The sequence below is a fragment of the Amblyomma maculatum genome, chromosome 1, assembly GCF_055883805.1.
Source record: "Amblyomma maculatum isolate TAMU_Amacu chromosome 1, ASM5588380v1, whole genome shotgun sequence".
Classification (NCBI taxonomy): Eukaryota; Metazoa; Arthropoda; class Arachnida; order Ixodida; family Ixodidae; genus Amblyomma; species Amblyomma maculatum.
This window is the reverse complement of record NC_139344.1, coordinates 245479661-245493853: the sequence shown is the minus strand read 5'-3', so window position 1 is coordinate 245493853 and position 14193 is coordinate 245479661. Positions and strand designations below refer to the sequence as shown.

The 14193-nt window shown below is 45.5% G+C and overlaps 1 protein-coding gene across 1 annotated transcript; it reads right to left on the bottom strand.

Annotated features, from left to right (window-relative positions):
* Positions 1 to 3983: 3983 nt before the first annotated feature.
* LOC146206136 (pfs47 receptor-like) lies at positions 3984 to 10702 on the bottom strand. The gene is made up of 3 exons (XM_084590763.1): positions 10537 to 10702; positions 9628 to 9837; positions 3984 to 4698 (listed from the first exon to the last, which is right to left on the bottom strand). Exons 2-3 carry the CDS (start codon positions 9826 to 9828, stop codon positions 4453 to 4455), a joined length of 447 nt encoding a protein of 148 aa, XP_084446889.1. The 5' UTR covers positions 9829 to 9837; positions 10537 to 10702; the 3' UTR covers positions 3984 to 4452.
* Between the last annotated feature and the right edge of the window lie 3491 nt (positions 10703 to 14193).

The following is a 14193-nucleotide window of genomic DNA, read 5'->3' as shown; positions in this document are numbered from 1 at the left end:
AGTTATACGGATCTTGGTTGGCAGACTAATGTCTCTGCTCTTTACTAGGCGGTCATGGCTAGCCATGGCTCTCTTTCCCAGAAGCAGGCGTCTCCCAATTTCATTTCATGGCTGCAGTCTCCTGCCGGGGTAATCTTGGAGCCCAAAAAGAGAAAATCTGTGACAGCTTCCACTCCTTGTCCCTTGATGCTCCAGGACTTGATAGGGCAAGACGCCATGATCTTTGTCTTTTTAATGTTCAGTTTAAGCCCAAACTTCTCACTCTCTTCTTGTACGCGCATCAGAAGTCTCTTGAGTTCCACTTCACTTTCTGCCATTAGAGTGGTATCATCCGCATATCTGAGGTTGTTGATACGTTTTCCAGCAATCTTCACTCCAGCTGAAGACTCGTTCAGACCGACCTTCCTCATGATGCACACAGCATATAGGTTAAATAGGCAGGGCGACAGTATGCAGCCTTGCCTCACTCCTTTCTCAATCGGAAACCAATCAGTAAGACCATGCCCAGTTCTGACTGTGGCCTCTTGTCCTTCATACAGGTTTCTGAGGAGACAGAGAAGGTGAATTGGAACTCCCATCTCTTGGAGAGCTTGACACAATATGCTGTGATCTACGCAGTCAAACGCTTTCCCATAATCAATAAAGCAGAAGTAGATTGATTTCGGGAACTCTCTTGCTTTTTCCATGATCCAGCGAAGGTTGGAAATCTGGTTTCTAGTTCCTCTGCCCTTGCGAAACCCAGCTTGCATGTCCGGAAGCTCCCGATCCACATACTGCTGCAGCCTACCTTGGAGGATTTTCAGCATCACCTTTCTAGCATGCGAAATAAGCGCGATCGTGCGGTAGTTGGAACTATCTTTGACACTGCCTTTCTTTGGAATGGGGATGTAAATTGACCTCCTCTAATCCTGTGTACACTGCAGGGTTGTCGAAATTTGCTGACATAATGTATACAGAACGTTAACAGAGTCATGGTTGAGGTTTTGAAGCAGCTTAGCTGGAATGCCATCAATTACGCTAGCTTTGTTCTTAGCAAGGCTGGCTAAGGCCCATTCAACTTCACTCTTCAGGATGCCCGGCTCGAGATCAGTAATCACAACCGTCTTATGTTGGGTTTGCACATCCGGGTCCTAACTGGTCCGTATTCAAACTTAAAATGCATGAACTAATAAATAAGCACATCCCCACAATTATTTTCCCCAAAAAGACATCGTCACCATGGTTTAATACGGAACGTAAGCGAGTCAGCAACAAAAAGGAAATACTTTCGAACAGCGAAACGACTGAAAACAGTAAGCGCCTGGGAAAAATATTATTCTGCCGAGAGAGCCTTCTTATCTTTATGCGGAAAACTAAATTCTTTCCTTCTTTACCTCCATATCACCGCCTATGTCCCATATCGACACAAAAAAAAATTAAAAAAGAAAGAAAGGGGAAAACACGCCATACCACACACGTGCCACATGCCTCTGGCAATATTCGATGAAGACAATAGTCTTTCCAGAATAATAATTCAGTAGCACTTTTAATACGTTATTGTGTTCTGTTTTCACTAATGAACCCGACACTGTACTACCAAACCTCGCTGTATTCGACCACCCAGATATGCAATTGATTTTTTCAATGCTAATGGTATTATGAAATTAATCGAGTCATTGAAAGTTTCACCATCATCCTCTGAATTTTTTTAAATACTAAGAACATGATTAGATGTGTGCTTCCACAAGACTGTAAAATCGGTAAGATCATCCCCAACATATTTATATCTGCAAACATTGATCGTCCCAGTCCAGCGGGTTCTTAATCTTCGCATAAAAACTATCGCTCTATTTCACAAGCATCTGCTCGAAATTGAAGGAGAATGTTGTTTATTCACACATAGTCAGTTTTTTTGTTTCGGTAATTTTTTCCATCCTAACCAGCGCTGTTATTGAAGTCATGATTAACCAACTAGCCCAACGAGCATTAACCAGCATGACTTCTTGAAAGGACTTTCTTGTGATACACATTTTTTTATTAATGGTCTCAGTTCTAACCTTAACCAAAACATTCATTTTGACGCGATCTATTTTATTAGACTTTAAATAAGATTTTATATAGCGCCGAATAAACGATTACTAAAACTTTCGTGCTTAAACCTTAATCATTTAAATATGATGGGAGAACGGAGCGATCGCCTCCCGCGTCGGCTACTGGCAAACGTGTTGGCGTGCTGTGCTGCTGCTTTCTGCCGTCATGCGTCTTCTCGTGCGCGTTGTTGGTGCTTCCGTGCAAAATGCAGCAAGCACCAGATTGCTTTGATGGTCAGCTGCTAGTCTTTGTTCGATTTTTCGTGACTTCTCAAGCGAAAGCTTCACTACGCCATGTAAAGTTAAGATCACCGTGTGTGGCACACGTTGCTACAGCGGACGCGCCGTAACCATGGCAACTAGCTGCGCTCTTCCAAGGTGTTCCTACTCTATGGTGTTCCGCTGCTGGGTTCCATTGCGCGACGGCGCAGTCGGAAAAAACTACAGAAAAATTTCTGTTGTTACGATAGAATTTCTGTGCGGTTTTTGACGGGAAACCTGTTGTGACAACAGAACGTTCTGTAGTAACATCAGAAATTTCTGTAGTTACAACAAGAAAGTACTACAGAACTACAGACACAGAAATATACTACAGAAAAACTACAGAACTACAGAAAAGTACTACAAAACTACAGAAAACTCTGACGTTTACGACATAACTACAGAATATTGTGTCGTATTTTTGACACGGTTCTGTAGTTTTTTTCGACTTGGAGAGAGAAGGGTTGTTTCCGCACTGCGCATGCGCGCGTCGCCACGGAGAGCTGCAGTGGGCGAACGCCGGACTTTTCGTGTCGGCTGACGATCCATGAATTTAGAATCCAACATCCAACTGTGCAACACGATGCAAAGGAATGGTGGGCACAACATAATTAAACGAGAACAGCAGGGAGCAGCAGCGCAGCAAGGACGCCTGAGAACCGGCAGAGTGGGAGAGACGTGAGCGCGGCGGCGTTCCGCTTTTCCAGGGGGCTTTGTGCGGCCGCTCGTTGGCGCGGCGGAATTACTGGAAAGTCGAATTATTGATCGGGGAAAAGCCGCCCATGCAAGACTATGCGCAGCGAGCTCCACTTCAGTTTTCTCATGATATATGGAAAAAATGGCGGCCGAGGGGACTTCGCGTAAGCACTGGACGTTACTGTAGAGAGGTTCATTATTTTATCAAACTCATGATATATTTTAGAAATGTAAATGTAAGAATGTAAATTGGTTTATAGGAAAGAAAAGGCGCAGCATTTGCGACTCATCTCCGTGGACACCTGAACTGCTCGAATGGAAGTGAGCAAGGTAGGAAAGGCGAGAGAAAGAGGTGCCCTAGTGAAGGGCTCTAGCGTAATTTCGACCGCTTGTGGACCTTTAACGTGCACTGACATCGCACAGCACACGGACGTATTTGCGTTTCGCCTCCATCGAAAGGCGGCCCTGAGGCAATAAACAATGTTATTAAAAAAAAAGAAAAAGAAGGTGGCCGCCGCGGTCGAGTTCGAACCCGAGAATTCCGGATCGTAACCGATCGTCTTAACAACTGAGCCACATTGGCGGGTATCTTGAAATTCCCCCTTTCCTTTCAAAATGGCATTGTTATTTATGCTTGACTAGTTTTTAATTCTGAATAGCGCTGTGCCACCTGCGAGCGAGATAGAGGGAAGAAAGCTATTAAGTATGCATTTCAATAGAGTTCTTCGCATATGCATATCCATTGTCTGGTTGCTCGTCTTAGGCTCCTCCATTCGTGGCCGCGGATGATTCTTTATGTTGTGGCCAAACGTTCTTAAAAGAAAAGAGTGCGTCGGAATTCGCCGAATGCAGGTGACATCACGGGGAGCCCTGCGGGGTAAAATGAAAGGAGCATGCAGATGCCCATGAAGATGACCTCTAGTCAGGGAAAAGGACAATCATTGCATCAGACACGGCTCCTGTACAAAATTTTGCCTTTATTTCCACTGCCTATCACAACGTAGCGTTTTCAGAGTCTCTCTTTCTCGAGTAGCCGCGGGGCAAACAGGCGGCGCCGTTCGTGGGAGTTTCTGAAAGAGCTCTTCCACACGAAAGCCGGGCAGTAGCAAGGTCGTATACGGCATGCCCTGCTATATTTAATGCTCGGCCGTGTATGTGGCAAAAAAAAAAAAAAAAGAGAGATAACACGTCACGCTCCAGCGATGCGACCAAGTTAGTTATTTTGGTATAGTTCGTACTTAGACTGCATTTGTTTGAGCATAAGGATATTCGTGTGTGTAATGAGCAGAAACAGGCCCCGTAAAGGTGTTGCTGAGTTTGTTCCCTAAAATGCGGACAAGAACAATGGTCCCAGCATCAATTGCCCGCTCGACCCTTTCCAGCCACAGATATATTTATGAATACTCGTGGCTCCGTCTATCGTCTCTCAAGACCTGTCAGCGTCCACCAGGACCTCGTAGCCATTGTAGCGATGTTCGCGGTGGCCATAAGGAATGTAAAGCAACCCTTGAGACGGGTGGATTTTGCCGCAGGTCAATGTGCCCTCGTGGCGAGTGCGGCCGATGTAGAGGGTTTCGCCGGCGGAGGATTGGCCGCCTGGCATAGCTCCGTCCGGCAAGTAGCCATCGGCGCTCGGGACCCACTTCAGGTTAGCGCCCTCATCGAGAAGAACCTGCAGAATTAAAGCATGAAGTCGTTAGCGGCTTGCAGGAGCGCTGCTCTTCGGACCCCTTGTGCGAATATCAATTCAAGTATAGAACAATCAGCGAGCATGGGAGGGTCTGTCGACAGAAAGTCGATTTTCTATTTCCTTACCAAGAAATAACCGTGCACCAGTGAGTGCAGAGGAGCGCTTCAAGCTATTTGAAAAGGCCGTCAAATGTACTGAATCCTGTTTCCCCAAAATGTCACACGAGAGTGCTTGTTATCCTTTTTTATTTTCTTGTTGATATTTTTTCTCAATATAGATGTCTGGGTCTGTAAAATGCGTTTATGTTTTCACGGATATATTATATAGATGGCAAATTGTACCCCAACGAGCACTTTTGTAACGCGTTAAAGCCACGTTGTTGGATCGATGGGATTGTTTTCACTGCGAGTTGTCGAGTTTTCAAGTTATTCATCCACGATATTATGTCTAACCTTAGCAAGAACGCTAGTAAGTGGATGAGGGTGATAAAATTCTACTGCAATCATTTTGTGAAACAAGATAGGAACAAGAAGAAAACCAAGAATTTTTCCTAAGGACGCGCCATAAACTGGGTAAAACATTAGACTTAACAAGGGCAACCCCGAGATATGGCTCCCACGAAAACAGCCTGCCCACTGTTGCCCTAAAATTAAGCTATGAAGCGAGTGGTTCAGGGTTTGTGATGGCTCGACTTTTCGAGCAAGTGCTTCCACGAGAGGACGAACCAAAAACAACTAAGCTGCAGCCGCTTGTGACTTATTACAAAAGTAAGAATAAAGCATTAAACGCTGTCATGAAAGCGTTTTACATCGCATTTTGCGAAATTTCACTCAACCGCCTTAATAAGCAGCTGCTCTGAGAGTAAAAAGAAGATAAACCTTAAAAAAAAAAAAAAAAAGCTTGCGTAAGATGCTAAGAAAGGAAGAAAACATTTTATTCTCTTGATGCCTGTTGAACCATTGATGTGAATTGGAAATATGCACATTTAAGTTTTCCCGAAAAACATTGATGGTTGTTTTACCTTCAATGTATTTTTTCTTCGAAACTGCTAACGCCTGTTCTGGAATTTTATTTGATTTTAATCCAAAGCCTAAAATTTAGGAAACTAATTGTGTTACAGGTGTGAAAAAAAAAGTAAGCTCAAAGTTCTATCTATTGGTTCATAACATGGATACTATAATCTTTTTTCCTGCATGGTGGAAGTGCAGATTAATTGCTGTATGTATAATAATGTCACTAACATATGAAATTCGCGTGCAGTGCTTAATGGCAGTACTTGGTTACTTAGGACATGTCAGCGACCTAGGTGTTCCAAACCCGGGCAAGACCTCTGCCGTTTCCAGTTTCCCACAGCCAACCGACAAGAAGGCCCTTCGAAGCTTTTTGTGTCTGTGCTCGTATTACCGACGTTTTTTCCAATATTTATCTCGCTTAACTTAGCCATTGACTCGAGATGACACACCCTTCTTTATGGGGGAGTGCTCAAGACGAAGCCTTCAAGGAGCTCCGCCGTCGCCTTCAAAGCCAACTAATACTTGTCCATTTTGACGAGAATGCAGAAACATGATGCCCACACTGACGCCTGCAACGTCGGCATTGGGGCGACCCTCATGCAGTGGCAGAGAGTGCGAGCCGTGCACTATCCCGATTGGAAAGAAATTTTTCGACGACAAAAAAAGAATGTCTTGCTGCCATATGGGCTCTCAGTAAGTTCCGACCATACATCGACAGACTACAGTTTCGCATTGTTAGCGATCCCCACTCGTTATGCTGGTTGACCAGCATTAAAGACTTTCTGGCTGGTTGGCAAGATGTAGCGTCCGGTTGCAGGAGTCCGGCGTGACGGTCGCTCGCAAGTCAGGCCGACAGCACCATACTACGTCCTCTACTCCTACAGCATGTGGCCCTTCTTCTTCTACACCTAACACACGTGCCAATACTGTTTTTGGTTATCGAAAAAGGGCATCTTTATTTCTGTAACAGCCATTTCTTTGACACTCCAGTAACAAAAGGCAAATTAACACTGCATTAAGTCATTGCTTTAAGCCCACAAGTATTGCTAATAAGTAAAAAAAAAAATGTAATTATAATATGTTGTAGTTGTTTTGACAGAAGGTTGAAAACAGCAATACCTATTTATCGTAACATACCTTTTTGAACGTTTCGTATTTAAGGGGAGAGGACTCCAGAATATTTCTTTCAAGAAGCGCGGCCTTCGCTGCCAATCGAAATGTGCTTTTCCCGGTAAAAGGTACTACATAAACGAGTACAGGGTTAGGGAGGTTTCCGTACCGTTTTATTGCGAAAGCAATTAATACTTCGACAGCCAAAGCGACACCTCGGGTGGCCGCAGCTACGCCGTGAAGAGGCGCAGCTACGGTCTCCTCATAAAAAAATGAGCATGTTATGACATTTGAGTTCACGTTACCCCTATGCCACGGGCAGGAGCTGCCAACTCGGGTCGCTCCTTTCATATGGGAGGATTGATATCAGAATCAGCTTGCGAGAAACATTTTGATTCTCGTTACCCCTACGACACGCAGACACGTTCATACGGCTTGGTTGAAGCATCACTTTATATGTGGGCTGGTAGCATACGCTCTCGCGTCATAACTTAAAGGATAAGGTTAGGTGTCCTCAATAATGTAGCACCTTACACTGATAGGGCGCGATAGGGGAATAATGTAGACGCAAAAAAAAAAGGCTTCCGCCGTTGCTTTTGTAATTCAACTAGGGCTAACCAGAGCTAAATCACAACTAATTATTTTCTATTTTTTGGCTTGTAACGACGCGCAGGGACTTATGGGAACGACAGAACTAGAGAAGGGAATGGGGAAGTGTGTTTTAGATAATAGAAGGTCCAATGAAGAGAATCTTCGCAATTGTGTGTGCTCACAAAACAGTGCGCCATCAAGCCAAAAGCAGTTGAGTACATATAGCGCACACTTCTTGTACGCAAAACCCCCTATTGAGCAGCACTGCATGGCCTGGATTGGCTGGAAAACCCTTGATTTTAGTGTGCGTGACAATTCAGAGTCGAGACCATGCAGACATGTCTACAGAGCGCTGGTGCGAAGTCCCGCGGAACAGATGAAATGAAAACATTTGTGTTATTAATGGCACAGTGCTTGCTCCTGCGTCGATGGTATGTCTCTGGGGCTGCGCTAAGGCCAGAACATTGTCTGTAAAAATGTGTTCCTGGCTCCTTTAAATGCTTTACTTCCATTGCCAAGCAGAAACATCTTTCGGTCGTTCCAGCTCCTATAGGTGGCGCTGCGGCAGCACGACATGGCGGCTGAGTCAGTGATAGTGCCGCTGCCATATAGCGCACGTTTTGACAAGCAGGCCTGCTTCTTGATGTTGTGGCATCGTTCGGATGAGATTTGGCGTTTAGGTAAGCAGCAGTACGCCATATCAATCATAAATACGAAGTTATCTATGAGTTTCGCTACACAAGTTTCGAAATAAGCGTTCGTTGATACGAGTGCTCATGGATTCGCTAGCTCAGAAGTGAAAATTCCGTCAGTATTGCCGCTTGTACCAAACATACCGCAATAAAGCGCCACTAACACTTTAAGCAGAGTCTTTCGGATATTCACATTTTATTTTATGGCATGTCTCAGCGCAGCCATTGAGTGTATGTATTGTTCACGTGCTCAATATCGAGTATATAACAGCTGGTTTGTCTTCAGCGTATATCATGAGGCAGACTGAGGTAAATGTATGCTACTGTTCGAAATAGTAGCGAAACGGCCATTTGAGCGTAATGAAACCGCCGAAATTAACACTCGAGGCGTGTTCTTTGCACTACCGGGAGAAAAGCGCATGATCAAGTAGGTGGAAGACATATGTAAAGAAATGATTGCGTTTGTTCAGATCCATTGCTCACCCCATCCGAAAAATTAAAAATGCAACTAAATAGTTAGCGCATTTCAAGTATATCGCTCCCATTCACCCCGTCAAAAAAATGAAAATACATCTGAAGAATGTGTGCACTTCATATCGTTATGTCGACGCGGTATGGCCAGTAAGTCACGCTTATAAATATTATCCTTCATTTTTTTTTGTTCAGTTAATCTCGTGATGATGAATTAGATTAATCTAAAGCTGAACGACAGCCGTAACGAACAGCTGCACGTGGAGAAATATAGGCGGTTAATGATAGAAAGGGCTCCCTCTTTCGCACCTCCACCTTAAAAGATATCACCATATACGTTTCATATCAGCTTGGTGTTTAAACGCTGCAGCACTTTCGTGCAGCTGCAATGGCATGATATTAGGCCCAAATTTAATGCGATGTGCAAGCATGAATGCACTGACGACGCGGCTTTTTTCCTCAACACGTCGCTCAGAATCCGCATGGGTCAAGTCAAAACATCGTACAAACCGGCCCAGCGAACCGAAACGCTGCATTTTACACAATTGCTCCGTGGCAGTAACAACATATTTGCTTTGTTAAGCAGTTTATTCATTTACACATCTCAGAATTGCAAAAATATTCGTTTTCTGCTCGTATCTTCACTCTCCAAACCAATGCGGTCGCCCGCGCCGCGAAGTATACTATAGCGAAGGGCTACCACCGGCTCGCTGCTTCAAAAACAGGGCGCGCGGCGCCGCCACCGTCGCTGAAACGAACTCGTAGGTATGCGTCTTCTGGAGTCAATGCAGGAACGAGGGCATGACGGAGGAACACCACACGAGGTGATGTCCACATTATTGTGCACGTGGAAAGCACAGCCACGTCTGCTCGCCGCGCTGCCGCCACCCGTTCGCTTGATCGCAGATACCCAACATGGCGCATCTAATCGTTTTAGCGGTGTGCACGTCCTTGCAATTGCCATTAAGGCGTGATTGAGGCGGGCATGGAAGGTTTCGTGGTTTGATTTCGAGGACCAGTGAAAGTTTTCTTACTTCGTAATCTTGGTACTTGTGTTCGCTGTTTCCACAAGGGACGTAGCAGCACTGGTGTGAACGGACCACTTTGCCTGGAAGCAGGCCGCCGTTGTGCCAGGCACGTCCCACGTACAGGTCTTCGCCTTTGTCTGTGCCACCCACGACTGCGTTATTTGGGATGTTGTGCCCAAAGCAGCGCACCCAGCGTGTCTTGGACATTGCGGTACGCTGAAAGGTAGGGTTTTGGTGAGTCGTTGAGCTGACTCGAGCGATAGGTGACGGCACCTCCAGGAGCGCTTAGTTAGGTGACACAGCTAGCTGCTAGAGACAATTTGGGTCTTGGCCAGTTGATTTTGAAGAGGGCTGCTCTAAAACGAGCAACGACACTAACTTCAGACCCAAATCCCCGATAATGCTCGTAGCGCACACGCCATCAGTCTCTTGCTCCATGCCAAATACGACCGTTGCTATATGCCCGCTACCTCTGCGTCATTCGGCTGATCAGCCCATAAAATCCCTGGTCTAGAGCACAATTCGCATTTTCTTGTTGGATTCCGGATGAAGCACATGATACCGCCCTGTAGGATAGGCGCGTCGCTCTATTTTCGCACAAAAACGCACGTGCGACTGAAGCAGCATCCACTTCAAAGTCGTGTTGGAATGCTTATGCACTAACAAATGTCACGAAATAAAATGTCTTTATGCTATGCGTTTATCCCTGAAAGCAATTCAGACTCATCAATTTTTCGTATTACTTGCAATTTCTGAGTCCGTAAAGCGTTGAGTGTTCCACAAAAGGGTTAGCGCTAATGAAACTCATAAATTTCGTGCATTTTCACTTTGACAACCTAATTTAAGGCGGTAGGTTGCAGTATCACCTCTTCAATTCACTTTAAACAAAGCACTAAAGGAATAAAAAAAACTCACACTTCTGAACGTCTCTTCGGTAGCGCGTCACACTTTGCTTGCACTGCGAAATACGCTCGACACAAGGGATTTTATCAGCTCTTCAGCCGAGTGAGTCGTACTTTGCGAGCAGATAAGGAACGAGGAACTTGTCACAGAGGCGGGAGCTGATAACGCGAGTACAGTAAACGCCTACAGGAACTTGGGGCAGCTCCCAGCTTGCGGCCTATGGGCTGTTTCAATGCGAGGAGCCCCGTTTATTGCACCACTGATCGTGCAGATAACGAATCTCGTTTTCAGTGAAACTTGGGTTTTAATTTGTCTCTCGCGCAGGTCAAAGACAGGGATATCTCATTGCCTCACCTGATGTTTGTTCCAAAATAATTCAGTTTAAACAACGAACGGCGTGTGTAACACCAAATTAAGCCGTTGCTCTTTTACGATTCCAGAAGAATCTAGAGTTCTAATCATCTGAGCTTTCCGTTTGTATCGAGGTTATTTTTGTAAATTGAGAAGTGAGCAGAAAAAGTGTCCAATATTGGCATTCTTAACATGGTTGCCGTATTAGCCATTGCGTGCACATGCGTGCAGCGCTGGTCAAAAGTTCCCAAGCCACTGGATCTGCATGCTCTCAAGTGCTTTAATTGGGTGCTCACAGCACCTACGTGATCACCACGACCTTAATGAGGAAGGATCAGCCTTCTCCTTACCCTCCGCAGATATTAGACTCAGTTAAGGGTGCATGTATATTTTTCACTCTGTTGACGAAAAGCAGGCAGGTCGGATTAGTAGCGATGATTGCCCGGTTCAAAACAAAATTTAAGAGGGCCGCATGACCTCCCCCCCCCCCCCCCCTCTTCACCTTCTGTTGTCATGTGTAGCACTTGCCGTGTTTTAGAATTTCCTAGCAAGTTTACACGCCGCATTTACTCGAATAATCTGCGGAATGCCTATAAACATCGCCTCAGCATATAATTTCCCGCAGAGCAAAAGAAGACTGAGCTTTTAAGGAAATGACAGGACACACAACGACCTCCTTCAAAAATCAGATCGTGCATTCACGAAAAATAAATTTCTCGGGTAGTTATCTTCTTGAATAATTCGGCGAAGGACGATTGGCTGCGTGCGAGCGTAGGCGAAGTAGAGATGAGCCTTGTAGTGAAGAAGTAATTCTCATTGACATCCACTAACGGCAGTCATACGGATACAAAGGAAAGTATTCCTTTGTAGCCGTATGGCTGAAAAAACTGCCATTTCCTTCGTAGACGTATGGCTACAAAGGAAAGGAAAACTTTCCTTTGGAGCCGTATGATCAATTGCGCTTGGGTGGATGTCAATGAGCGATTGCTCCTTTATTGCAAATCTACTCCACCTTGAAGGATTTCCTTAAATATTCGACAAACACCGCTCCTACTTTGAGTTATTCATCAATTCGCTCTCGCCCTACCATTTTTTCAGCTCTCGGAGGTGGGGTGTGTGTGGGGGTTCAGAACGGAGGGCCAGTTCATTTGAACTAATAGAACCCTGGATAATCCGCCCCTGATTAGCATTCCACGTGGCCTGAGAACTTTTGATGAGCCCTGTAGTAGTAGAAGATTTTATTGTATTCTTTGAGCGTTCTCAGTCTGGAAATTTGCTGCTGCTACGCACTTTTTTCTTTATTCATTTAAAGAAGAATAGGCAATGAGCTTGTCACGCGCCACGTGGTGGTAAGCGAATGGACTCCCTCACTGTGCTGGGTTCCTGATAACGACTATGGTTCTTGGTAACGGCTATTTCTAGTGTCTTTGGTGCTTACTGTCGTCGACATCCTTCTCTGTCAAGTGCGCTTTCCCAGCAGAATTTAACATTGTGCTGTATCGGCGATGTGTTGAGAGTAAAAAAGAAAAACAAATGTGGCAGCAACTCCAGTGATTTTGTGGTAATGACCTCTTCAAGGCCTGTATTTACTCTGCCTGATGATATTCGTCACTCCAAGATGCCCTCTCAAATTTGTCGGCTCAATGAAGACTACCTATATTCTGACGTCGTTCGCGGCGCTCTGCTTCGTATTTTTTCTCGGTTTTATCGTATACACATCTGCGTGGTAGCCATTCCTTTGTCGAAGTGGGCAGCAAAGTATCCATGACCCTTACGTTTAAAAATGAGGGCAACATAGCTGAGAGGTGTAGCTATAAGTCCACAGACCAGGCATATCAATGAAAACCCCGTTATTTTGAGAGTTGTAGAAGGTAGTATTTCCAAGGCAGCACGCCTGTTGTCAATATCGGGGTTATGAAGAGAGGAACTCCTGTCCGTTGTTCTAGAGGCATTGAAAGGAAAATATAAAATAAAACTGGCAGATGTTATCTCTGTTAAGCTTATTATAGTGCAAAAGCACGAGAAGCTGCAGTTTCAGCTTTACGCATGGCGCCATCTGGGGCCACCTCGTCAAATGGCAAAGGTTCGACTGTGTCCTCCGCGATCAACTTCGGTGCAACGACGCACTTCATCGCGAAGGACATGAGCTTGTGGTGCCATTTTGGGTCTGCCGCGTCAGATGGGGGATGTTTAATCCTGTTTAAATTTGATTATGATGAGTGAAAGCACGCGCAGCGGTGGCTCCGTAGATAAACGCTACATCCGTTGCGACTGTTTAATTTTTGACTGTGAAAGAACTACAAGAAGTCATGGTCAGTCACTAGTCAGTCATAGGCTCCGTCACTCACTCGGTTGACTGGCAAGACCCGTCGGTGAGAGTGGGAGACTCGCGCGTTGGAGTCGCTATCATCATCATCATCATCGGCCTGACTATATCCACTGCAGGGCGAAGGCCTCTCCCATATTTCTCCACTTAACCCGGTTCTGTGCTAGCTGCATCCACTTGACCCCTGCGAACTTCTTAACTTCATCCGCCCACCTAACTTTCTGCCCCCCCCCCCCCCCCTGCTACGCTTTCCTTCCCTTGGAATCCAGTTTGTTACCCTAAGCGACCATCGGTTATCCTCTCTTCGCACTACATGTCCTGCCCATGCCCATTTGTTCTTCTTAATTTTCACTAGAATGTCGCTATACAAGTTTGAATTATCCGCTTGAGGTCACGTGGTTGTGACTTCACGGAACAGCTTAGCCTATCAGAGCGACGGAAGAGACAAGAGCGGGATTCTTTATCATTGGCGAGGAGCATATGAGTGCTTTTGCACTAATAGCACGTGCCGTGCACAAATACACGTCTTCTCAGGGCATCCGTCCCCCAGATGGCAAATGTATCGTCGAGAACGCCCCCTCTTCGGCCCGCATGTCCCGCTGGAAACGCTGATGACATGCAGGCAGACACAAAAACTTCCTATTGCGGCAAAACATGAAGTCATACGGGTGATTAATTGATATACCGGCCGACATTTTTCATTGGAAATAACTGTGGGTCCTCTCCATGCGGCGCAGTCTAGATTTTGCAGAAGTCCTTCATGTACAAGTGTCATTAGGAACGATCCCTCAACTAACCTCCGCATTGAGCCGAGTATATGACATTGACGAGGACGGTTCACTTTTTTGTTCGCCTCGTCATATTACTCGTGCAAAACGAAAAGAAGCTCCCGTATGTACTGAGTTGCACGCCCCAGGGCCACGTGGTTTGACAGCCCCAAGAAAGAAGCGAGTAGTCGGTTGACTTGCAGCGTCTCTGTTCTGGCTTAACAT